General features: G+C 45.8%; 1 protein-coding gene across 3 annotated transcripts; it reads right to left on the reverse strand.

Moving 5' to 3' along the window:
• Positions 1–1,318: 1,318 nt before the first annotated feature.
• On the reverse strand, positions 1,319–21,442 carry LOC143775061 (WW domain-binding protein 1-like). 3 transcript variants are annotated; one of them, XM_077262894.1, is made up of 5 exons: positions 21,266–21,442; positions 20,875–21,119; positions 8,890–8,992; positions 7,017–7,178; positions 1,319–2,028 (listed from the first exon to the last, which is right to left on the reverse strand). In XM_077262894.1, exons 2-5 carry the CDS (start codon positions 20,911–20,913, stop codon positions 1,679–1,681), a joined length of 654 nt encoding a protein of 217 aa, XP_077119009.1. In that variant the 5' UTR covers positions 20,914–21,119; positions 21,266–21,442; the 3' UTR covers positions 1,319–1,678. The 3 variants fall into 3 exon arrangements, with proteins under 3 accessions (XP_077119009.1, XP_077119010.1, XP_077119008.1); XM_077262895.1 differs by having other exon boundaries at positions 20,875–21,440; XM_077262893.1 differs by lacking the exon at positions 21,266–21,442 and having other exon boundaries at positions 20,803–20,937.
• Positions 21,443–24,565: the final 3,123 nt, after the last annotated feature.

Consider the following 24,565-nt stretch of genomic DNA (forward strand, 5'->3'; position numbering starts at 1 on the left):
GAAGCTATTTGCCAAGGTACCGGCTGACGAGGAGGAGACTGAGGCACAGGCTGAGGAGTAGCTCGGTCGGACTTGTTCCTCCTAGAAGATCCGCTCTGTTTAGAGCGACTGCTGCTGGCATGGCTGAGTGGAGTGGTTGCGGTGACTTCGACGGAAGACATCGCAGGGTCCTGCGCGGAATCCATATTGGACGCCGGAGTATCAGCGCCGGCGTCCTTTTCACATGGGGGCCGCCATTTTCTTCCTGTTGAACCCGGAAGTGCTAATCACCTCCGGGTCGCGGCCATACTCTATGCGCCTGCGCTGCCACCGGTATCAGCGCAGGCACCGTCTACCTCCATCACCCCGGAAGCTTTCAGCTGTCACTTCCGGGGTAAACACACTGGGGCTCCATGCTGCATGTGCGCCCGCTGAGGACGGCACGACGCTATTCATACCTGAGCGCTTGTTCCCCACAGACGACCCGGATGGATCCTCGTGAGCCAGACAACTCCTCCAGTCCCGGCCTCACGGCGTCTGCCAGCAGAGGGGGGGAAAACTGAACCAGGACCCCCCGAAGCTGTTTCCAGCTCTGGAGCCCTTGCCGTCCTCAAGGTAAACTGCGCAAGCGGCATCCAGGCTAGGCATCCTCTTCTCCGTGGATTCCTGTAGGAACAGGAAACCAAACTGTGGGAGCGAGGGGGACCGCCCCTTTTATGTCTCCGTAGGGTTTCCTGTTCCTAGGGGCGGATCCCCTCTCTCAGTGGGTGCTGTCGTGGTGAAGAGAAAAAAATGACATAAGGTGCTCTGGACTGAGGAGTCAATGTGTGAAATATTTAGCTACAACGGGAAAACATGAGCCTCCTAGCACATTTGGGGGCTGCATTTCAGCAAATGAAGAATGGATTTTAGCCAGGATTAATGGTGTCCTCTATGCTGAGAAATACAGGCACATACTTATCCATCTCATCATCCCAAGGAGTCTTGGGAGTGACGATCAGGCACCGATGGGTGGGATTAGCGACATGCTTCTGGCATGGTCACATTAAATGCAGCTGTTAGAGATTGACAGCTGTATTTAACAGGTTAACAGACACAGGTGGATCACGATTCCACTCGCAGCTATTAGAGAGGCACATGTCAGCTCTTCAAAATAGCTGACATCTGCCGGGAAAGATGTGGGCTCAGTGCTGGAGCCCACATCAAAGGGGGAGACACGAAATGCACAGTGAATGTACGGTGCATGCTGTGAAGGGGTTGAAGAAAAAAAAAAAAAAAAAAAAACAGTTATAAAGCCACCAATCTATTAAAAGAAAAAAAAAAACACAAGCAGACTTGATTGCTGAACAGAGCTGGTTTATTTTTCAGTATCGCCTTCTCTCAAGTTTCGGTAAATACAATATTACGAAGCTTCCTGATGTCTATAACAACGTTTCTAACAAATATACAAAAAAATAACAACAAGGAAACAAAAACTTGGATTCTTTGTGAAATCCGCTGACAAACATACAAAACAAAGTGCAAAAGCTCTGTAAGAAGATGCCATCAGTGCAAGAATAGTGCCAGGAAATAGAGGGTTGTCAGGGTTGGCGAGGCCTCTGCTCCCCCTTTGTAACAGCCCTTGAATGTAAATGTCTTTGTGATACAGCCCCTATCGTCACATATGCTCACTACAGCCTATAAAGCACAGACAGATCAGTTATTCTATTCGGGGACATAAGTCCGTCTCTTCTCTCTCGCTCAGGCAGGCCACCTTCTCGTCACACAACACAATCCCAGAGTCCCCCGTGATATGTCGTCTTCTCTCTAAGGCACTAGAGCTCTCCTGGTTGCCATCGTCACGCTGCTGATGCTCTTCAGCAGATCCCTCTGTTGCCTCAGGGAAAGGGTCTTCTTGTTGAGACCATGCAATGTTTAATCCTGTGGAAGCGACTGGAGGAACAAGATCATTGGGAAACTCATCCAAAAGCTCGCAGTAAGGTGGTGGAGGTGTAGGGGGGTCTTGTGTCACTTCATCATATGTAGGCAGTTTGCAGTTGGGCCAAGGATCTGGAAGTAAAGGTATAAGAGATTAAAGATATTTTCTGCAGAGAATGCAAAAAGTTTATAGTTGCCCCTGATGGTTCTTATATACAGCCTTCATATCACACCACATGCTGTACTTTAAAAGGAGTTGTCCTCTATGTCATGGTAGGAGCCAAGGGTTCAGGACCTATGACAAACTTATGTCATTGCAATCGTGCAGGCCCAGAAGCGGAGTAACAGCTGTCTGTCACTGCCTGGAGTGGTGCCACACTTACCAAAGGCCATTTAATACCATAAATGCTGCGATTGATATAGATAGCAACATTTTGCTTGCTAGGAGAGGGAGGAGGCTCCCTTTCCCTTCTGATTGGCAGCCCTGCAACTTCATCATGAAGGCCCGATCGTTGCAGGTAGTCATGACAACCTCCTGGTCTGCCAGCTATGGCAAGCTTGTTAGACCATGCTCAGAGCATGGATTAAGAGGCTTCTGTCAGTGCAGCACTGACCGGTATAAAGCATTGCAATGCATTTTACCAGCGATCAGAGTAATGAAAGTTCGAGACCCATAGAAGGACAATATAAAAAATTAGAACAATTAAAAAAAAAAAAAAAAAAAAAAAAAAAAAAAAAAGGTGTTAAAATATACCGTATTGTTCGGACTATAAGACGCACTTTCCCCCCCCCAAAATGTGAGGAAAATGGGGGGTACGTCTTATAGTTGGAATGCAGGCTTACCGGCAGTGGTGTGGCGGCGGCAGAGGTGCAGCGGCAGAAGTGCGGGATGATGAGGCGCAGTGCAGGGTCCCTTCCACAGGTGAGATGACGCAGCGGCCCGGTATCCAAGATAAGCAGCAGAGCCGGGTGAATCATGGCTTTATCGGTGGCGGCGGCCATCTTTCTGAGGCCGCGCGTGCGCAGATGAAATGCTCTGCTTCCCGGGGCTTCAGGAAAATGGCCGCGCGTGTGCAGATGGAGATCGCGATGGCCATTTTCCTGAAGCAGAGATCTAAATCTGCAAACTCGGCTTCAGGAAAATGGCCGCCGCGATCTCCATCTGCGCACGCGCGGCCTCCCGCGGCCATTTTCCTGAAGCCCCGGGAAGCAGAGCACTTCATCTGCGTACGCGCGGCCTCAGGAAGACGGCCGCCGCCACCGATAAAGCCATGATTCACCCGGCTCTGCTGCTTACCTTGGATACCGGGCCGCGGCATCACCACCTTTGGAAGGGACCCTGCTCACGTCATACCGCTCACTGCACCTCATCATCCCTGTACCTCTGCCGCCGCCACAGCACTGCTGCAACCCCCCCATGGACACCAGGCCGTGGCGTCGCCCACCTAAACAGGAAGGGACCCTGCTCAGGTGCACGCCATATTGCCCACCTCATCACCGCACCTCTGCCGACACCATGCCTCCTATGACCCTGCTCTGCCACCGCCAGCCCTCAGGTAAGATACTGTAAATTCGGACAATAAGACGGACCCCCATCTTGTAAAAAAAAAAATCTTTCTGCAATTTTCACCCCAAATTTGGGGTGCGTCTTATGGTCCAGTGCGTCTTATAGTCCGAAAAATACGGTAAATATAATAAAAAAAAGTCACAAAAATATATATATTTTTTTAAATATAACCAACAAATACATATATTTATGTAAAAATAGTAATAAGCACTACACTACAGCCAGAAGACAAATTCCCAGAGGAGTGTAATTTCCAAAATGGGGTCACTTGAGGGGAGGGATTCTGTTCTTCTAGCACTTAGGGGTTTCTGTATATGGAGTATACACAACAGTCTATGAAAATGTGCTCTCCAAGAGTGAAATAGCGCTCCGGCCCTCCCGAGTCTCACCGTGTAGTACTGTACAGCCACCTGTGGGGTATTGTCACATTTAGCAAAAATTATATGACAAATGTTGGTGCCATTTTTACCCATTTCCCAATATGAAAATGTAAAATTTGAGGATAAAATTTTTTAGTAGTAAAAATCAGATTTTTTTTAATTTAGTGCCCAATGGTATAAAATTATATGACACACCTGTGGTGTCAATATGATCACTTCACTCTTAGATTCACGGAGAGGCGGAGTTTGTAAAATGGAGTCGCTTATACAGTGCTTTGCGAAAGTATTCGGCTCCCTGGAACTTTTCAACCTTTTCCCACATATCATGCTTCAAACAAAGATACCAAATATAAATTTTTGGTGAAGAATCAAAAACAAGTGTGAAGTTGAACTAAATTTATTGGGGGGGCCGAATACTTTTCGCAAGGCACTGTAGTGCTGCAGAATTCAAACGGCGCTCCTTCACTTCCAAGCCCTGCCGTCCGCCCAAGCAGTAGTTTTCCCCCACATATTGGGTATCAGTGTACTCAGATACAAATGGACCCCAAATTTGTTGACCAATTTCTCCTGTTACCCTTTTGAAAATTAAAAAAAAAAAAATTGTGGGCTAAAGCAACATTTAACAACATTATAAAATATTGTAAAGCATCCATGTCTCCATTCCAGCCAATTTTGCGTTCTAAATGTCACATGGGGCTCCTTGCTTTTCGAGCCCTGCTGTGGGCCCAAACAGTGGTTTTCCATCACACAAGGGGTATTACACTACTCAGGAGAAAATGGACCATACAATTTGTTGCGCATTTTCTCTTATTACCTTTTTGAAAAAGCCAAATTTGGGGCTAAACCAACATTTCTGGGAAAAATAAATTTTCATGTTTTTCATCCAAATTGCTTTAATTTTTGTGAAACACCTGAAGGGTTAATAAACTTCTTAAATGTGTATTTAAGCACTTTGAGGGGTGCAGTTTTTAGACTGGTGTAACTCTTGGGTATTTTCTGCCATATAGGCCCCTCAAAGGTCACCCAAAATGTGAGGTGGTCCCTAAAAATATTGGTTTTGTAAATTTTGTTGTAAAATTGAGAAATTGCTAATCAACTTTTCATCCTTCTAACTTCCTAAGGCTACTTTCACACTAGCGTCGTACGACGCACGTCGCTATGCGTAGTTATTGAAAAAAAAAAACGCAACCTGCAAAATTGCTTGCAGGATGCGTTTTTCTCCATAGACTTGCTTTAGCGACACATTGCGACGGATTGCCACACGTCGCAACAGTCGTGCGACGGTTGCGTCGGCACAAAAAAAGTTACATGTAACGTTCTTTGGTGCGTCGTGTCCACCATTTCCGCCCTCGCCTCCCCGGACATCACAATGGGGCAGCGGATGCGTTGTAAAACTGCATCCGCTGCCCCCGTTGTGTTTTTAACTCAGTTTGCGTCGCAACGTCGCATTGCGACGTGCGTCGTATGACGCTAGTGTGAAAGTAGCCTAACAAAAACAAAATATGTTTAAAAAAAATGATGCTAATGTAAAGTAGACGTGGAAAATGTTACTAACCATTTTGTGTGATTTAACTCTCTGGTTAACGAGCATAAAAATTAAAAGTTTGAAAATTGAGAAATTTTCACATTTTGCTAAAATTCTGATATTTACACAAATTAGGCTGCTTTCACACTAGCGTCGGTACGGGGCCGTCGTGCTGCATTGGCCCGACGCATACTGTGCAAAAAATGCCCGACGTGGGCAGCGGAAGCAGTCTTAGGACGCTTCCGCTGCCCCATTGCAAGGTCCGGGGAGGAGAAGGCGGAGTTTCGGCCGTGCATGCGCGGTCGAAAATGGTGGTCTCGACGCACAAAAAAGTTACATGTAACGTTTTTTGTGGCGGCGGTGCTCCAAAACACGGCACAACCGTCGCACGACGGTTGCGACGTGTGGCACTGCGTCGCTAATAAGAGTCTATGGAGAAAAAAAACTTATCCTGCGGGCAACTTTGCAGGATGCGTTTTTTATTCACAACGACATATTGCGACGTGCAGTGCACGACGCTAGTGTGAAAGTAGCCTTAATGAAAAAAATATCGACCTAAACTTACCACTAACATGACGTATAATTTATCATGAAAAAACAGCCTGAGAATGTTGAAGCCTTCCAGAGTTATTACCACAAAGTGACACTGGTCCGAGTTGAAATTTTTTTTAGCCTGGTCAGGGAGGTGAAAACAGGCTGGGGGGAGTGAATGGGTTAATCCTCCAATGCTTATTAAACACTGGCATTTCAGAGAAAAATATTTTGAAAGTGGGCTAGCGAGTCTTTAGCGGCTTCCTCCCTCATGTGTATATTGGAAGAGACCTTTTAATTAAAGGGAAGCAGGTGGGGAGAAGCAACTGGAGACCCACATGTCCGAGAAGTGTTCCTGCTAGTGTTGAGCGATACCGTCCGATACTTGAAAGTATCGGTATCGGATAGTATCGGCCGATACCCGAAAAGTATCGGAAATCTCCGATTCCGATACCAATACAAGTCAATGGGACACCAAGTATCGGAAGGTATCCTGATGGTTCCCAGGGTCTGAAGGAGAGGAAACTCCCCTTCAGGCCCTGGGATCCATATTAATGTGTAAAATAAAGAATAAAAATAAAAAATATTGATATACTCACCCTCTGACGGTCACGTGACCGCTCCGCGACCAATAACAGGCCGCAACGTAATTTAAGGACTTTCAAGCGCTCATTCTTATGAACGGAGGCTGGCGGTTACAACCAGGGCGCGTCAGAGGGTGAGTATATCAATATTTTTTATTTTTATTCTTTATTTTACACATTAATATCGATCCCGATACCGATTCCCGATACCACAAAAGTATCGGATCTCGGTATAGGAATTCCGATACAGCAAATATCGGCCGATACCCGATACTTGCGGTATCGGAATGCTCAACACTAGTTCCTGCAGGTGGCTTTTAAAGTACCGTATGTTTTTCTCTACAATGCCGCAGCATTCCAGACTCAAAGATATCTGAAATCATGCAGCCAGTGTATGATACATGCTGTCCGTGGATCAGGCAGAATGTATCCGCTGTCAAGTTCCCTTAAATTTGCTATTTTATATAAATTATTATATACTGTAAACTACAAACTCAGAGCCACCATTACATTGCTGTATAGAAGATGGATACCTATGGCGGTGGCAGCAGATGCTGATGGAGTGACCCCCTGGTAGGCCATGAGGCTGATCTCCCGTTGTCTCAGCTCCTGTTGATGTCTCAATTTAACTCTGCGGTGACGATAAGCACAGCAGCAGCCGGCCAAGATAATGAGAGTCCAGGCCAACCAGAACCCTGAGCAGAAAAATAACATAATTACCTGTTTGTAGCATCAACTGTAAGATATTCATTAAGCATATCTACACAACTACCTGGCCAAGTCTTTCTACAAAACACAGCACAGGTTATTACTGATGAGTGTATGCAAATTCATTGTTTAATTATAACATAGACAACAGGTTTATCGCTATGTGCATATTGTGCAACATCGGCTTAAGTCATGTACGTATGGCAGTATATGTTCTCCGTGAATACTGAAAAACTTGCCTTATATCCTATCCCTTTTACATATGCTGTGTCTGTGCAGCCTCACATTCTCCCCCTTCTCACTAGCCACCCTGCCTCACATTCGCCCCCTTCTCACTGGCCACCCTGCCTCACATTCGCCCCCTTCTCACTAGCCACCCTGCCTCACATGCTCTCCCTTCTCACTGGCCACCCTGCCTCACATTCGCCCCCTTCTCACTGGCCACCCTGCCTCACATTTGCCCCCCTTCTCATTAGCCACCCTGCCTCACATTCGCCCCCTTCTCACTAGCCACCCTTCCTCACATTCGCCCCCTTCTCACTAGCCACCCTGCCTCACATGCTCTCCCTTCTCACTGGCCACCCTGCCTCATATTCGCCCCCTTCTCACTGGCCACCCTGCCTCACATTCACCCCCTTCTCACTGGCCACCCTGCCTCACATTCGCCCCCTTCTCACTAGCCACCCTGTCTCACATTCGCCCCCTTCTCACTGGCCACCCTGCCTCACATGCTCTCCCTTCTCACTGGCCACCCTGCCTCACATTCGCCCCCTTCTCACTGGCCACCCTGCCTCACATTCGCCCCCTTCTCACTAGCCACCCTGCCTCACATTCGCCCCCTTCTCACTAGCCACCCTGCCTCACATTCGCCCCCTTCTCACTAGCCACCCTGCCTCACATTCGCCCCCTTCTCACGAGCCACCCTGCCTCACATTACCTCCCTTCTCACTAGACACCCTGCCTCACATTCGCCCCCTTCTCACCGGCCACCCTGCCTCACATTCGCCCCCTTCTCACCGGCCACCCTGCCTCACATTCTCTCCCTTCTCACTAGCCACCCTGCCTCACATTCGCCCCCTTCTCACTAGCCACCCTGCCTCACATTCGCCCCCTTCTCACTAGCCACCCTGCCTCACATTCGCCCCCTTCTCACTAGCCACCCTGCCTCACATTCGCCCCCTTCTCACTAGCCACCCTGCCTCACATTCGCCCCCTTCTCACTGGCCACCCTGCCTCACATTCTCTCCCTTCTCACTGGCCACCCTGCCTCACATTCTCTCCCTTCTCACTGGCCACCCTGCCTCACATTCTCTCCCTTCTCACTGGCCACCCTGCCTCACATTCGCCCCCTTCTCACCGGCCACCCTGCCTCACATTCTCTCCCTTCTCACTAGCCACCCTGCCTCACATTCGCCCCCTTCTCACTAGCCACCCTGCCTCACATTCTCTCCCTTCTCACTAGCCACCCTGCCTCACATTCGCCCCCTTCTCACTAGCCACCCTGCCTCACATTCGCCCCCTTCTCACTGGCCACCCTGCCTCACATTCTCTCCCTTCTCACTGGCCACCCTGCCTCACATTCTCTCCCTTCTCACTGTCCATCGTGCTTCATATTCCCGCCGTTTAAGCAGAAGGAATCGACTAGTATGTTGCCTATAAAAGCGCACAGAAAAATAAATGAAAGTGTTCTATACTTACACCACAGCTCATAGTAATATGTACAACATTCAGTGTCCCCACAGCAGTATCCGATCTCACATCTATAAGGCTTTCTATCTTCACCAAAGCAAAACTCCCGGCCCTGTGACAAGACCATATGTAGAAGATGTAAAATCAGGAAGCATTTCAAATAATAATGGCAGCTTTTTTTTTTTTTTTTTTTTTTTTTTTTTTAACTTAAAGAACATGTCACCAGGAAAAAAATTGGCAGTTCTTGGTTTTATTTTTCGCTGCTCCTCCGAGTACCAGTTTTTTGTTTTTTTTTTAATTTGTCCATACGGTTCCAGAGATATGAGCTTTTTTATTTAGCCCTAATTTTTATGATCTTTACCAAGGGGGTGGGCTCACAGGGTAATAATGCAGAATAGTCTAAAGAAATTCCCCAGAGAATAATGCGAGTCATTCCCCCTTTGTAAAGACCAGAAAAATTAGTGCTCAATAAAAAGGGTCAAAGCTCTGGAACGGTATGGCAGATTCTGAAACTATAACAAAACGGCAAACAGTGAACAGTGGAGATAACACGAGAGCTAAGGCTGGTCACTTTTAACCTGTTAATTAATAGGGCTTCTCTAATGGTGTCTTCCAAGCATACAGGCTTTACAACTATTTATCTATCAGAAATTAAGAAACTATCATTTACTTGCTGTTAAAAGTCTGCTGTTCCTGTGCTGTCATATGTGGTGATGGGATCTCCAGCTCCTTACTTCCAGCTAAAATTATTCAAACCAAAGAGATTTTAAGTCTGTGCTTTGAGCAGCTCAGCCAGTAGCTCTCCGCTGTGTGCAATGAGTGGTTATGTCAAAGGGGATGTGACCGGTGAGTTAAGGCCCCGTCTCACACAGCGACGCTGCAGCGATACAGACAACGATGCTGATCGCTGCAGCGTCGCTGTGTGGTCGCTGGGGAGCTGTCACACAGACCGCTCTCTCCAGCGACCAACGATCAGGGGAACGACTTCGGCATCGTTGAAACTGTCTTCAACGATGCCGAAGTCCCCCTGCAGCACCCGGGTAACCAGGGTAAACATCGGGTTACTAAGCGCAGGGCCGCGCTTAGTAACCCGATGTTTACCCTGGTTACCAGCGTAAATGTAAAAAAAAAACAAACACTACATACTCACCTTCTGTTGCCCGTCAGGTCTCTTGCCGTCTGCTTCCTGCTCTGACTGAGCCGCCGTACAGTGAGAGCAGAGCGCAGCGGTGACGTCACTGCTGTGCTCTCACTTTGCGGCGCTCAGTCAGAGAATAAGACACTAAAGGCCCCGTCTCACATAGCGAGATCGCTAGCGAGATCGCTGCTGAGTCACAAGTTTTGTGACGCAACAGCGACCTCAGTAGCGATCTCGCTATGTGTGACACGTACCAGCGATCAGGCCCCTGCTGTGAGATCGCTGGTCGTGTCAGAATGGCCTGGACCTTTTTTTGGTCGTTGAGGTCCCGCTGACATCGCTGAATCGGTGTGTGTGACACCGATCCAGCGATGTCTTCACTGGTAACCAGGGTAAACATCGGGTTACTAAGCGCAGGGCCGCGCTTAGTAACCCGATGTTTACCCTGGTTACCAGCGTAAATGTAAAAAAAAAAAACACTACATACTCACCATCTGTTGCCCGTCAGGTCCCTTGGCGTCTGCTTCCTGCTCTGACTGAGCGCCTCAAAGTGAGAGCACAGCAGTGACGTCACCGCTGCGCTCTGCTCTCACTGTACGGCGGCTCAGTAAGAGCAGGAAGCAGACGGCAAGAGACCTGACGGCTCAAGTGTCATGAGCGTTCAGTTCAATGCGATTTTTATCAAGTAGTATTCTTATGACATCCGTATGCAATGCGTTTTTAACAGTTTACATACTGTCATTCTCTATGTAATTTAGAGCTAGTTTTCTGAGATAGAGACAGATACTGTATAATATATATATATATTTTTTTAGAGATAGATATATATCTATTTTATAAATCTCTCTCTCTCTATATATAATATATATATACCGTATATACTCGAGTATAAGCCGAGATTTTTGGGCTGAAAGTGCCCCTCTCGGCTTATACTCGAGTCATGATCGGTGGTGGGGTCGGCGGGTGAGGACTGTCATATACTCACCTAGTTCCGGCGTTCCTGTCGCTCCCCCTGCCCGTCCCACAGTCTCCTGGTGCCGCAGCTCTTCCCCTGAGCGGTCACGTGGGACCGCTCATTAGAGAAATGAATATGGACTCCACTCCCATAGGGGCGGAGCCGCCTATTCATTTCTCTAATGAAGCGGTAACGGTGACCGCTGATAGAGGAAGAGGCTGCGGCACCGAAGACCAGCTGTCCGGGTGAAGGAGCGGGACGCCGGGAGCAGGTAAGTATGTCATTTACCCGTCCGCGTTCCACACGCCGGGCCATCTTCCCGGCACTGACTGTGCAGGTCAGAGGGCGCGATGACGCATATAGTGTGCGCGCCGCCCTCTGCCTGATCAGTCAGTGCAGAGAGATGCAGGGACGGGACGCTGAGGAGCTGCAAGCAAGAGAGGTGAGTATGTGTTTTTTTTTTTGTTGTTGCAGCAGCAGCAATGCACAGATTTATGTGGAGTATCTATGGGGCAACGGTGCAGAGCACTATCTATATATCTATCTATATATATATATATATATATCTCTCTATCTATCTATCTATCTATCGATCTATCTATATATATATATGGCACAGCTATGGGGCAACGGTGCAGAGCATTATATATATGCCACAGCTATGGGGCAATGGTGCAGAGCATTATATATATGGCACAGCTATGGGGCAATGGTGCAGAGCACTATATGGCACAGCTATGGGGCAACGGTGCAGAGCATTATAACTATATGGCACAGCTATGGGGCAACGGTGCAGAGCATTATATATATATGGCACAGCTATGGGGCAACGGTGCAGAGCATTATATATATATATATGGCACAGCTATGGGGCAACGGTGCAGAGCATTATATATATATATGGCACAGCTATGGGGCAACGGTGCAGAGCATTATATATATATGGCACAGCTATGGGGCAACGGTGCAGAGCATTATATATATGGCACAGCTATGGGGCAACGGTGCAGAGCATTATATATATGGCACAGCTATGGGGCAACGGTGCAGAGCATTATATATATGGCACAGCTATGGGGCAACGGTGCAGAGCATTATATATATGGCACAGCTATGGGGCAACGGTGCAGAGCATTGTATATATGGCACAGCTATGGGGCAACGGTGCAGAGCACTATATGGCACAGCTATGGGGCAACGGTGCAGAGCATTGTATATATGGCACAGCTATGGGGCAACGGTGCAGAGCATTGTATATATGGCACAGCTTTATGTGGAGCATCTATGGGGCCATAATGAACGGTATGGAGTATCTATTTTTAATTTTGAAATTCACCAATACCTGCTGCATTTTCCACCCTAGGCTTATACTCGAGTCAATAAGTTTTCCCAGTTTTTTGTGGCAAAATTAGGGGGGGTCGGCTTATACTCGAGTATACACGGAATATATATATATTCTCTAATATACAGTGTATATACTAGATTGTGGCCCGATTCTAACGCATCGGGTATTCTAGAATATGCATGTCCCTGTAGTATATGGACAATGATGATTCGAGAATTCGCGGCAGACTGTGCCCATCGCTGATTGGTCGAGGCAACCTTTATGACATCGTCGCCATGGCAACCATTATGACATCTACGTCGATACTGTGCCCGTCGCACAGTCTAACCTTTTTGTCATCTTTGATGATACATCGGAGGCTTATCTACAGCATTCCAGAATGCTGAAGATAAGCCCCTGATGCTGGTGGGCTTAGCTCACCTTCGATTTTGGGGGTGACAGGTTCCCTTTAATTACCAGACCATACTGAACTTGTATGGGCAGCTCCTCTCTACATGCATGGACAGATGATATCACACCACTGAGAATAGTATCACTTCAATAATTAGGATTTGGCCCCTTCCCAAACCAACAAGCTCAGATGTGCTCCTGCTTGTCTAGATCACACTAACTTAAAACAGGTCAAGATGTTCTTTGCAGTACTGCTGTAATGGCCTTGGTAAACTCCCCAAATGCGATAATAATGGATGATTAAGTAAGAAGTTTACCATACCACAAGTGGGAAGGGTTAATGAATGTTACAGCTGAAGGCTGCACCAAGGCCCAGGTACATTCTCTTGTCAGAGTTTTGCAGGGCATCTTGCTTATTTTCCAAAATGAGTCATAAAAATATGACTTCTGCAACTATGGCTGGTCTGTAACACATGGAAAACAGATAAAAAGCCAATTTCTTTATTCTGCCACCATATTAGTTTGCCTACAAGGCTACATAGACTTCTGTATTCATGGTCATGGGGGGATCTCTGGGCAAATTATTACCCATGGATGGGTGATCATTATGAGCTAGGTGGGGGTGCAAAGCGTCAGACCCCTAACAAACAGCTGCCAGCAGCTCTGGCGGCAGCCACATGTGTCAACAACCAGTGGATCCACACTGTACAGCTTTGTTCACCGTGTAGTGGCTGATATCGGGTGGTGGACATCAGTGATTGTTCAGTAGAACAGGAATTGATCCTTTAATTTAGTGGTGCTATTATGCTCCATTCAATGTTCACATCCAGCCGCCACCAGAGCAGATAGAAATCGTAGCTTGCCAGAGTTTGACCAGATATTCGGATACCTCTCTACCATGCAAGTCAGAGGCAATGGAAATCATCGGACTGCACTAACATGATATTTGAGTGCAGTCCCATTTCCATATTTTTCTCATCTGAGAAAATCGGTTTGCTCTGTGATTACTCTCTGATCACAGTGTGATTTGCTTAATTGACCAGATTCTCTCGGAAGAGAGAATGCACGCTTGTCTACACCTGCCTGATCTGTGAGAGTATAGGACTCCCTCCCTCCAATACCTGTCATCTAGATATACCATATTGTCTTCAAGTATTGAAGCTCTTTAACCCCTTCATGACCCATAGGTACGTCATAGTTTGTGTCCCTCCCTTTGATGCAGGCTCCAGCACTGAGCCTGCATTGTTCCCGGCACATGGCAGCTGATTTAATCAGCTGTCATGCGCCCCTAACAGCTGCAGGTGGAATCGCGATCCACCCACGACTGTTAACTCACAAAAAACAGATTCATGTCACAAACCCCACCCATCGGCACCCGTGTCACATGACCCTGGTGCGCCAAAGGGGGTGGCATGACAGATGGGGGTCTGCACAAGACATTGACCGGCGTTCATAGTAGATGATTTCTGCTACACATAGCACGCCCGAAGCTTTGCTATGTGTAACACAAGTGATCGGAAGATCGCAACTTCAAGTTTCCTAAGAGGACTATTGAAGCAAATAAAAAGTTGAAAAAAAAACATGTTTAAAAAAAAAATGTAAAAAAAATATGTGTTCAAGTCACTCACCTTTTGCCCTGTTCAACATAGAAAAAAAAAAAAACGAAAACAGCACATATTTGGCATCGCTGCGTTTTTAAACGCCCAATCAAAAAACAAACTACGGTAAATGAATCCGATCAATAAACTGTGTAACAAGAAAAACAAATTGAAATGCCAGAATAAAGTAAAATAACAGGTGATGAAAAAAAAAAAATTGTATCTATTCCAAAATAGCAAATAAAAACTTCAGCTGGGTACGCATAAAAATAAACCCTCACCCATCCCCAAAAATGGAGACACTACAGGTCTCAGAAAATGGAGTTTGTGTTTTTTTTTTAAACACAAACTTTGGATTTTTTTTTCACCACCTAAATAAGAAAGAAACCTATGCATGTTTGGCATCTGCAAAAACAAAATGACATGGAGAATCACACTGGCAGGTCAGTTTTAGAATTTAATAAACATGGTATATTAAAAAAATTAAAATAATTGTAGAACTGCACATTTTTTTTTGCAACTTCACTGCACTTGGAATTTTTTTTCCCCGTTTTCCAATACACGATTTGGTAAAATTATGGTGTTGTTCAAAAGTACACAGCTCGTCATGCAAAAAAAACACCCTCACATGGGCATACTTACGGAAAAATAGAAAAAAGTTATGGCTCTGGGAAGCAAAAAAAAGGAAAATTCTTAGGTCGTGAAGAGGTTAAAGAACAAGCCTTGTAGCTCACAGCCAGGGTTGTGGAGTCAGTAACCCTACGTTCACATTAGCGGCGGGCGCCGCATGCGTCATGCGCCCCTATATTTAACATGGGGGTGCATGGACATGCGTCGCACTTGCGTTTTGCGCCGCATGCGTCGCTGCGGCGCCCGCGTCCGGGTGCAGAGGACGCAGCAAGTTGCATTTTTGCTGCGTCCAAAATCAATTAAAAAAAAGGACGCATGCGGCGCAAAACGCAGCGTTGTGCATGCGTTTTGCGGCGTTTGTTTGCGTTGTGCGCTGCGGCGCCGACGCTGCGGCGCACAACGCAAATGTGAACGTACCCTAAGCCAAACTTCCGACTCCTCAATTTCCATGACACAGACTCACTAAAATGGGCTCCGACTCGCCCTGCTTGCAGCTATAGGAGTGCATTAATTATTTTGGCCTTTTCAATATAGAAGGTTAAAATAACTATAAAGCGGTCCCTGGGATCAAAATTGTACATAGGATCCGGTTGATCTACAGTACCTGGGAGCAGCAGCTAAATAAACTGATGGAGAAGTGGGTGTTCTGCTACATACACCATTTACATCAGGCCACGGCCGAAGGCTACAGATGGTCAGTGGGAGTCCGAAAAACAGCACTCACACCTGATATTTGTGACATAACATAATGGCTCATTCAGACGAGCCAATAATTGAACAATGTGTCCTGGAGAGAACTACATGGATCACTTAAGTGTTCACCAAATCGCTCAGATATAGGACTTTTCCAGCTTTTAATGTAGGTTAGAAGATTGGTTGATTGGAAATCCAGGGGGGGTCTCTAGTCTACACTCCCAAAACACAGAAAATAAAAAGAGGTAGGCTTGCCGAGATGAAAGTTTGAGGAATCTTTTGGAGTGATTTCTGCCAGCAAAAGAAAAAAAAAAACCCACTTGAGAGACTCTTTTAATCTATTTCTATTGTGGATCCACTTTCCCAACATACGTTCGATGTTTTGAGTTTTTTATTTTTTACAGTTTCAGGTAAAAAAAAAAAAAAGGATTGGTGGAAACAAAGAAAGTGCATGTCACTTCTTTGACGCAGCTCACAATGGAATCCGCCTCACACTAGTCACTCAAACCAAAAGGCTGCAAAAAATAAAAAATAAAATAATAATAATTTACAAGGCACATCAAAAACTAAGAAAATTGAAATCTCAAAAAAAAAAATTCCTGAAAGATAAGGCATTTCTTTAAGTGATTTGCAGTAGTAAACTCGTTTTTGACAGCAAAATAAAATAAGTCTGTTTTCATATAGGCTAACCCTATGGTCACACCAGGCACAAATGCCAGATTTTTTGGGGACTGAAACTCTAAACTAGGCTCTGTCGAAGCTAAAAAGCACAAACAAAAAAACAAACAAGGATCCGAGAAAGAAACTGCAGGCAGATTCTGGAAGCACTTAGGCTATGTGCACACGTTGCGGATTTCCTGCGGATCCACAGTTTTTTGCCACGCAGAAATGCTGTCGATCCGCAAGTGATTTACAGTGCAATGTAAATCAATGGTAAAAAAAAAAAAAGTGCTGTGCTAATGGTGTGGAAATTCCATGCAGAAACGCTGTGGATTAACCCCTTCAAGTTGCGGCCCTTTTTCGTTTTTGCGTTTTCGTTTTTCACTTCCCCTGCTTCCCAGAGCCGTAACTTTTTTATTTTTCCGTCAATATGGTCATGAGAGGGCTTATTTTTGGCAGGATGAGTTGTACTTTTGAACGACACCATTGGTTTAACCATGTCTTTTACTAGAAAACGGGAAAAAAATTCCAAGTGTGGTGAAATTGCAAAAAAAGTGCAATCCCACACTTGTTTTTTGTTTGGCTTTTTTGCTAGGTTCACTAAATGCTAAAACTGACCTGCCATTGTGATTCTCTAGGTCATTACGAGTTCATAGACACCTAACATGTCTAGGTTATTTTTTATCCAAGTGGTGAAAACAAAATTCCTAACTTTGCTTAAAAAAAAAAAAAAAAAGTGCCATTTTCCGATACCCGAAGCGTCTCCATTTTTCGTGTTCTGGGGTCGGATGAGGGCTTATTTTTTGCGTGCCGAGCTGACGTTTTTAATAATATCACTTTTGTGCAGATACGTTCTTTTGATCGCCCGTTACTGCATTTTAATGCAATGTCGCGGCGACCAAAAAAACGTAATTCTGGCGTTTCGAATTTTTTTTTCGCTACGCTGTTTAGCGATCAGGTTAATGCTTTTTTTTTTATTGATAGATCGGGCGATTCTGAACGCGGCGATACTAAATACGTGTAGGTTTGATTTTTTTATTGTTTTATTTAGGATCGGGCGAAAAGGGGGTGATTTAAACTTTTATATTTTTTTCATATTTTTTAAAAACTTTTTTTTTTTTTTTTTACTTGTGCCATGCTTCAATAGCCTCCATGGGAGGCTAGAAGCTGGCACCACTCGATTGGCTCAGCTACATAGCAGCGATCATGAGATCGCTGCTATGTAGCTGAATTGCAGGTGTGCTGTGAGCGCCGACCACAGGGGGGCGCTCACAGCAGGCCGGCATTAGTAACCATAGAGGTCTCAAGGACCTCTATGGTTACCATCCTGATGCATCGCCGAACCCCGATCATGTGACAGGGGTCGGCGATGACGTCAATTCCGGCCGCCCGGCCGGAAGCGCCGGTTAAATGCCGCTGTCTGTGTTTGACAGCGGCATTTAACAGGTTAATAGCGGCGGGTGAATAGCGATTTCACCCGCCGCTATTGCGCGCACATGTCAGCTGTACAAAACAGCTGACATGTCGCGACTTTGATGTGGGCTCACCGCCGGAGCCCACATCAAAGGGGGAGACACGACATGCGCAGTACATGTACAGCGCATGTCGTGAAAGGGTTAAAAAAAGTAGCATGTCACTTCTTTTTTTTGAGGATCTGCAGCGTTTTTGTACCCATTCCATTATAGAAAGCCGCAGGGGTAAAAAACATAGTAAACACAAAAATCCACACAAAAAACGCATCAAACCCGCACCTGCGTTTTCTGCCAAGAGATGCAGAAGCCGCACCAAAAATTCCTAAGCTTAATCTGCAACGTGTGCGAATGGCCTAAAGCCTCTAAAGACTGAATATTTGCATTTGTATGTAGAAGCCACTTGTTCTTATGTTCAGTCTTTGGAAACCTGAAGCTATTAAGACACTCCAAAGATGCCAAGCAGTTAAAGGGAACCTGTCACCTGAATTTGGGGGGACCAGTTTTGGGTCATTTGGGCGGGGTTTTCGGGTGTTTGATTCAATTGCCTTGCGCTGGCGTGTACTCCGGAGGACAGAGAATGAACTTCAATCCAATATTGCGGCCAGCATGCAGCCAGTGGGTAAGGAAAGGGTGAATCAAACACCCGAAAACCCCGCCCATATGACCCAAAACCGGTCCCGCCAAATTCAGTTGACAGGTTCCCTTTAATTAAATGTCCCGACCATTCTTTGGCTAGGTTCACATTGCGATAGGACGATTCGTTTAAAGGATCCGTTAATTAGCAGCATTAACGCTATGTAACGGATCCGTTAACACGCCCATAGACTTCCATTATCGTAACGCATCCTAACGTATGTCAAAATCGGCATGCGTTAGCGATGATGCGTTACTTTGTGACGCACCCTAGAAAGGAACTGAAAAAGAAACAAACAATACAATTATGAAGTGTTTCCTGCAATGGTTTTCACTTTAAAAACGTGTCATTCTGCAAGCCTCAAAAACCTGTGTGTGAACAGAACACCAGTGGCTTCTGGGCAGGTGAGGCCTCCATGCCCAGCACTTGGCTCAGCACCTGACCCACCCTGTATTGTGACCCGCCGTCAGGTCAGAAGTTCACATGGGGAGCGACAAGCTGCATTAGGCAATTTACAAGCACAAGCCCCAGTTGTCAGACGGCCTCAAATGAATGCAAGGCCGTGTCTACATGATCCTGGTTAATACATGCATACAAAAAAAATTATATTTTTTAATATTCTATACACACAAATATATACAACAAATATTGTATATACACAAAAATATTTATATACACACATACAAACACTGACGCACGCATTTATGCATACATGTGTATATATATATATATATATATATATATATATATATATATATATATACATACATATACACACACACACACAGTAATATATACAGTGTATACACACACTATACAAGCAGATACTTAGTTTATACACATACATTATATGCAAACACATACTGTATATACACTAGTGTGCACTCCCTTCTATGTACACACACTATATATACACTAGTGTGCACTCCCTTCCATGTACACACACTGTATATACACTAGTGTGCACTCCCTTCTATGTACACACACTATATATACACTAGTGTGCACTCCCTTCCATGTACACACACTGTATATACACTAGTGTGCACTCCCTTCTATGTACACACACTGTATATACACACTATATATACACTAGTGTGCACTCCCTTCTATGTACACACACTATATATACACTAGTGTGCACTCCCTTCCATGTACACACACTGTATATACACTAGTGTGCACTCCCTTCCATGTACACACACTGTATATACACTAGTGTGCACTCCCTTCTATGTACACACACTGTATATACACTAGTGTGCACTCCCTTCCATGTACACACACTGTATATACACTAGTGTGCACTCCCTTCCATGTACACACACTATATATACACTAGTGTGCACTCCCTTCCATGTACACACACTGTATATACACTAGTGTGCACTCCCTTCCATGTACACACACTATATATACACTAGTGTGCACTCCCTTCCATGTACACACACTGTATATACACTAGTGTGCACTCCCTTCCATGTACACACACTGTATATACACTAGTGTGCACTCCCTTCCATGTACACACACTGTATATACACTAGTGTGCACTCCCTTCCATGTACACACACTGTATATACACTAGTGTGCACTCCCTTCCATGTACACACACTGTATATACACTAGTGTGCACTCCCTTCCATGTACACACACTATATATACACTAGTGTGCACTCCCTTCCATGTACACACACTGTATATACACTAGTGTGCACTCCCTTCCATGTACACACACTATATATACACTAGTGTGCACTCCCTTCCATGTACACACACTGTATATACACTAGTGTGCACTCCCTTCTATGTACACACACTGTATATACACTAGTGTGCACTCCCTTCCATGTACACACACTGTATATACACTAGTGTGCACTCCCTTCCATGTACACACACTGTATATACACTAGTGTGCACTCCCTTCTATATACACACTGTATATACACTAGTGTGCACTCCCTTCTATGTACACACACTGTATATACACTAGTGTGCACTCCCTTCCATGTACACACACTGTATATACACTAGTGTGCACTCCCTTCTATGTACACACTGTATATACACTAGTGTGCACTCCCTTCCATGTACACACACTGTATATACACTAGTGTGCACTCCCTTCCATGTACACACACTGTATATACACTAGTGTGCACTCCCTTCCATGTACACACACTGTATATACACTAGTGTGCACTCCCTTCTATGTACACACTATATACACACACACTGTATATACACTAGTGTGCACTCCCTTCTATATACACACACTACATACACATATTGTATATACACTGCTACAGACACAATACAGGACACCCGCACATTCACAATGGACACAAGTGATGGCCACCGTGCACAGAAGCAGGGAGCGGGCCGCCGCGCACACCACACACACCGTGTACCGGGCAGTATACTCCGCCGCCGGCCGGACGTGCACACGGTCAGACACACGGGCTGCTGTACGTACATAGACTGATCCTCTCACTGCCAGCTCTTCTCTTCTCATCTTTCTCCAGCCGCTGCTACTTCCTGTTCCTTCTCACGCAACGTTCTCATTGGCCAGTCCCTGATTTTCCTGCTTTGTGATTGGTTGCAGTGAGTCAGTCAGTCCTCCCTAGAAGCCGTATCTGTTCGTTGACGCGCAGCTACGAGGATCGAGCGCTAGATGGCGCGCCAGCGTGTAGGAAAGCGCGCGCTGGTCAGTGTGGCTGGCTGTGGAGAAAAAGATGGCGCTGTTACCTGAAGTGCTCGCTTCAATGTTGGCAACGGGCTCTAGAGTTTAGAAGAGTGTTCTCTGGTCACTCAATGGTCGTGACTTTTCTGCTGTGGAAAATGTCCTTGTTGCCTGAAGTGTTTACCTCATTGGCTGCAGTGGGTCCTAAATTACAACATGGGGCTAGGAGCCAGACATCCAGCTACAGGCATAAACAGGGCTGCCACTAGGAATTTCGGGCCCCCTTGAGACTTCGCTCAGGCTCCACCCCTTGAACTTTCCACAGTCCCACTGCCCACTCTTGGAAACACAACACGTTTGCACCACACCCTCCCCAGTCACACATTTAGGGTACGTGTCCACGTTCAGGATGGCCGGTGGTTTGGACGGAGCGGCAAACCCGCTCCACCCCCTTCTGTCGACACGATGATGCCGGATGTGTTCATTGCACACATCCGGAATCATCGCACCCCACACATAGGGCCCTGTGCTTTACCTTGCAGCGGCGCCGCAAGGTAAACGGACATGCTGCGATCTAAAAAGACGCGCCGCATGTCCAGAATCGCAGGGCCGCCAGATGCATGTTACCACGCATAGTGGAGATGGGATTTCATAAAATCCCCTCCACTATGCTGTAACATCTGGACGCTGCGTGTTTGACCCTGCGGCTCTACGCAGCGTCAAACACGCAGCGTTTCCTGAACATGGAAACATACCCTAAGGGTATGTTTTCATGTTCCGTAAAGGCAGCGCTTTGGACGCAGCAGGTCCACGCTCCGTCCAAAGCGCTGCCAGCTTTTGTACACACGATGATTCTGCATGTGCTCATTGAACCGTGCAGAATCACTGCATTCTATACATAGGACAGTGCTATTTAGTCTCCGCAAGATAAATAGACAGGCTGCTGTCTATAAAGACGCGCCGCATGTGCGTGTACGCGGGTCTGCCACCTGCGTCTTTGAATGCATAGTGGAGATGGGATTTCATAAAATCCCCTCCACTATGTTGTAACATCTGGACGTTGCACGCTGCATCCAGTCCGCACCAAATACTGAACATACCCTAACAGTTCCCATCACCAGATCACACCTATAGCCAGCAGCTTTTGTCTTGGCCAAAAGATTTTTTAAGCCACCACCACGACAAGGCCAGGCTCTACTCTACTCTAACCTATTAAACATTTATTAAAATATCCAATACAATTTAGGTATATTTTTATTTATTTTTCAATTTTTAAAATTACCAATAATATCACATACAAAGGACACATACCACTGCACCATCTCCAGACCACATATTACCACCACATGGTGACCAATAATACCACATACAAGGAACAAATACCACCACACCATGACCAGACCACATATTACCACCACATAGGGACCAAAATAATAGCACATAGAAGGGACAAATATCTATAAATAGATATGTCTATAGATAGATAATACCAAGCCCGATGTTTAGTAGTAAACATAATAAAATGGCACATAAAGAGTTAAATAAAGACACACACACACACACTCACACACACACACACACACACACACACACACACACACACACACACACACACACTGTATTATTATACGCAATATCTGTTTAATTTTAAAACAAAATTGAAAAAAAAAAGGGCTCCCACGCAATTTTCTGCGCCAGAGAGGGCAAGCCGATGGCCGGGACTGATGTTTATAGTCTGGGAAGGTGTTAATACCCATGGATCTTCCCAGGCTATGAATATCAGCTCACAGCTGCATATTTAGCCTTTACTAGCTATTAAAATAGGGGGATCCCCCCAAAAAATGACATGGGGTCCCCCTATAATTTATAGCCAGCTGCGGGCTGATATTCATAACCTAGAGATGGGCCATAGATATTGCCTCCCAGCCTCCCTAGAAATGGCGCATCTGTAAGATGTACTGTTCTATACGGGAGATCGTCGTGGAACACTTGTTATTAACTGGACTATGGTGGAAAGGTAAGTATAGGTTGGTTTATTATGTTATTTTTATTACAGGAGAATCAAGGGCTTCAGGGACTAGGTGTTTGGTATGTACTCTATGTCATGTGTATGTACTGTATGTTATATGTTGTATGTTCTATATGTTTTGTTTTTTTTAACTACTGAACACAGCCATTGTCTGATGGGACTACTTTCCCATCATCAGCAATGCTGTCACTGTGAGCATTCATTGCCGGATGGGAGCAGTAGTCCTGTCAGACAATGGCTGCTTGCACAGACACGCGCACACACAGGGACACACACAGAGACACATAAGCGCAGACCCCTGCACACACGATACACGCACATAACTCCGCCCACACACTCCCTCCTCTCGATCTGCAGCGTTTCATCCGCAGCAAAACCGCAGATCTTTTTTATACCTGCGGTTTTGCTGCGGATGTGCCTGACTCAATGGAAATCAATGGGTGCAGAAACGCTGGAGATCCGCCAAAAGAATTGACATGCTGCGGGGAAAAAAAAGCCGCCATTCCGCACGTTTTTTTCCACAGCATGTGCATAACAAATGTCAATTTCACATAGACTAACACTGACTGTGCATTACCCTGCAGATTTGATGCAAATCTGCGCAGCCAGAAACGCATCAAAATCCGCAACGTGTGCACATAGCCTTAGTATTTTTTCTTCCATTCTAATAAATGGGCAAAAAAATGCGGCAAAACACGTGTAAACTTTTTTTTTTTTTTACACAGCATTTTTTCTGGCAAAAGAAATGGTATATCTTCTCATGTTAAAGGTAACCTGTTAGCAGGATTGTGCACAGTAACCTACAGACACTCTCAGGTCGACGGCGCTATACTGATTAGGGCCGGCGTTACACTAGCGTATGGCATCCGATGCGAGAGCATCGAATGCGATATGCTAATGACTCTCGGCTCCGGCTCTACTGCGAGCGGGAGCCGAGTGTCATGCTACTGTGCTCCGAGCCTCTCGCACAGAGAGATTCGGAGCACAGCTGCGGAGGAGGCGGAGAAATTAATTTCTCCATCTCCTCCATTGCCGGCGTCCGCGTATATCACACATCACTCGGATGATATCCAAGTGATGTACGTTGCCTCACTCGCACCCATAGGCTTAAATAGGTGCAAGTGAGTCGAGACTCGGCTGAGTGTCAGTGACAATCGCAGCATGTTGCGATTTCACTCGTATGTATAATGCGGCCGAGAAAAAAATGCTGATATGAGCTTCCCCATGGATGAATACTGGTCCGAGTGCTATGTGATATTTTATCGCATAGCATGCGTCCGTATTCATCGCTAGTGTGACCCCGGCCTAGGGCTCATACTCATTTGTGAGAAAAATGGACGAGTGCAATCCAATAAAAAATCGGATTGCACGCTGACCAATGTTATTCAATGAGTTACATCTCATCTGCGATTTTTTTTCTCAGCTGAAATCGGACTGAGAAAAAAATCACAGCAT

Source organism: Ranitomeya variabilis, chromosome 5, assembly GCF_051348905.1.
Source record: "Ranitomeya variabilis isolate aRanVar5 chromosome 5, aRanVar5.hap1, whole genome shotgun sequence".
In the NCBI taxonomy this organism is placed as follows: Eukaryota; Metazoa; Chordata; class Amphibia; order Anura; family Dendrobatidae; genus Ranitomeya; species Ranitomeya variabilis.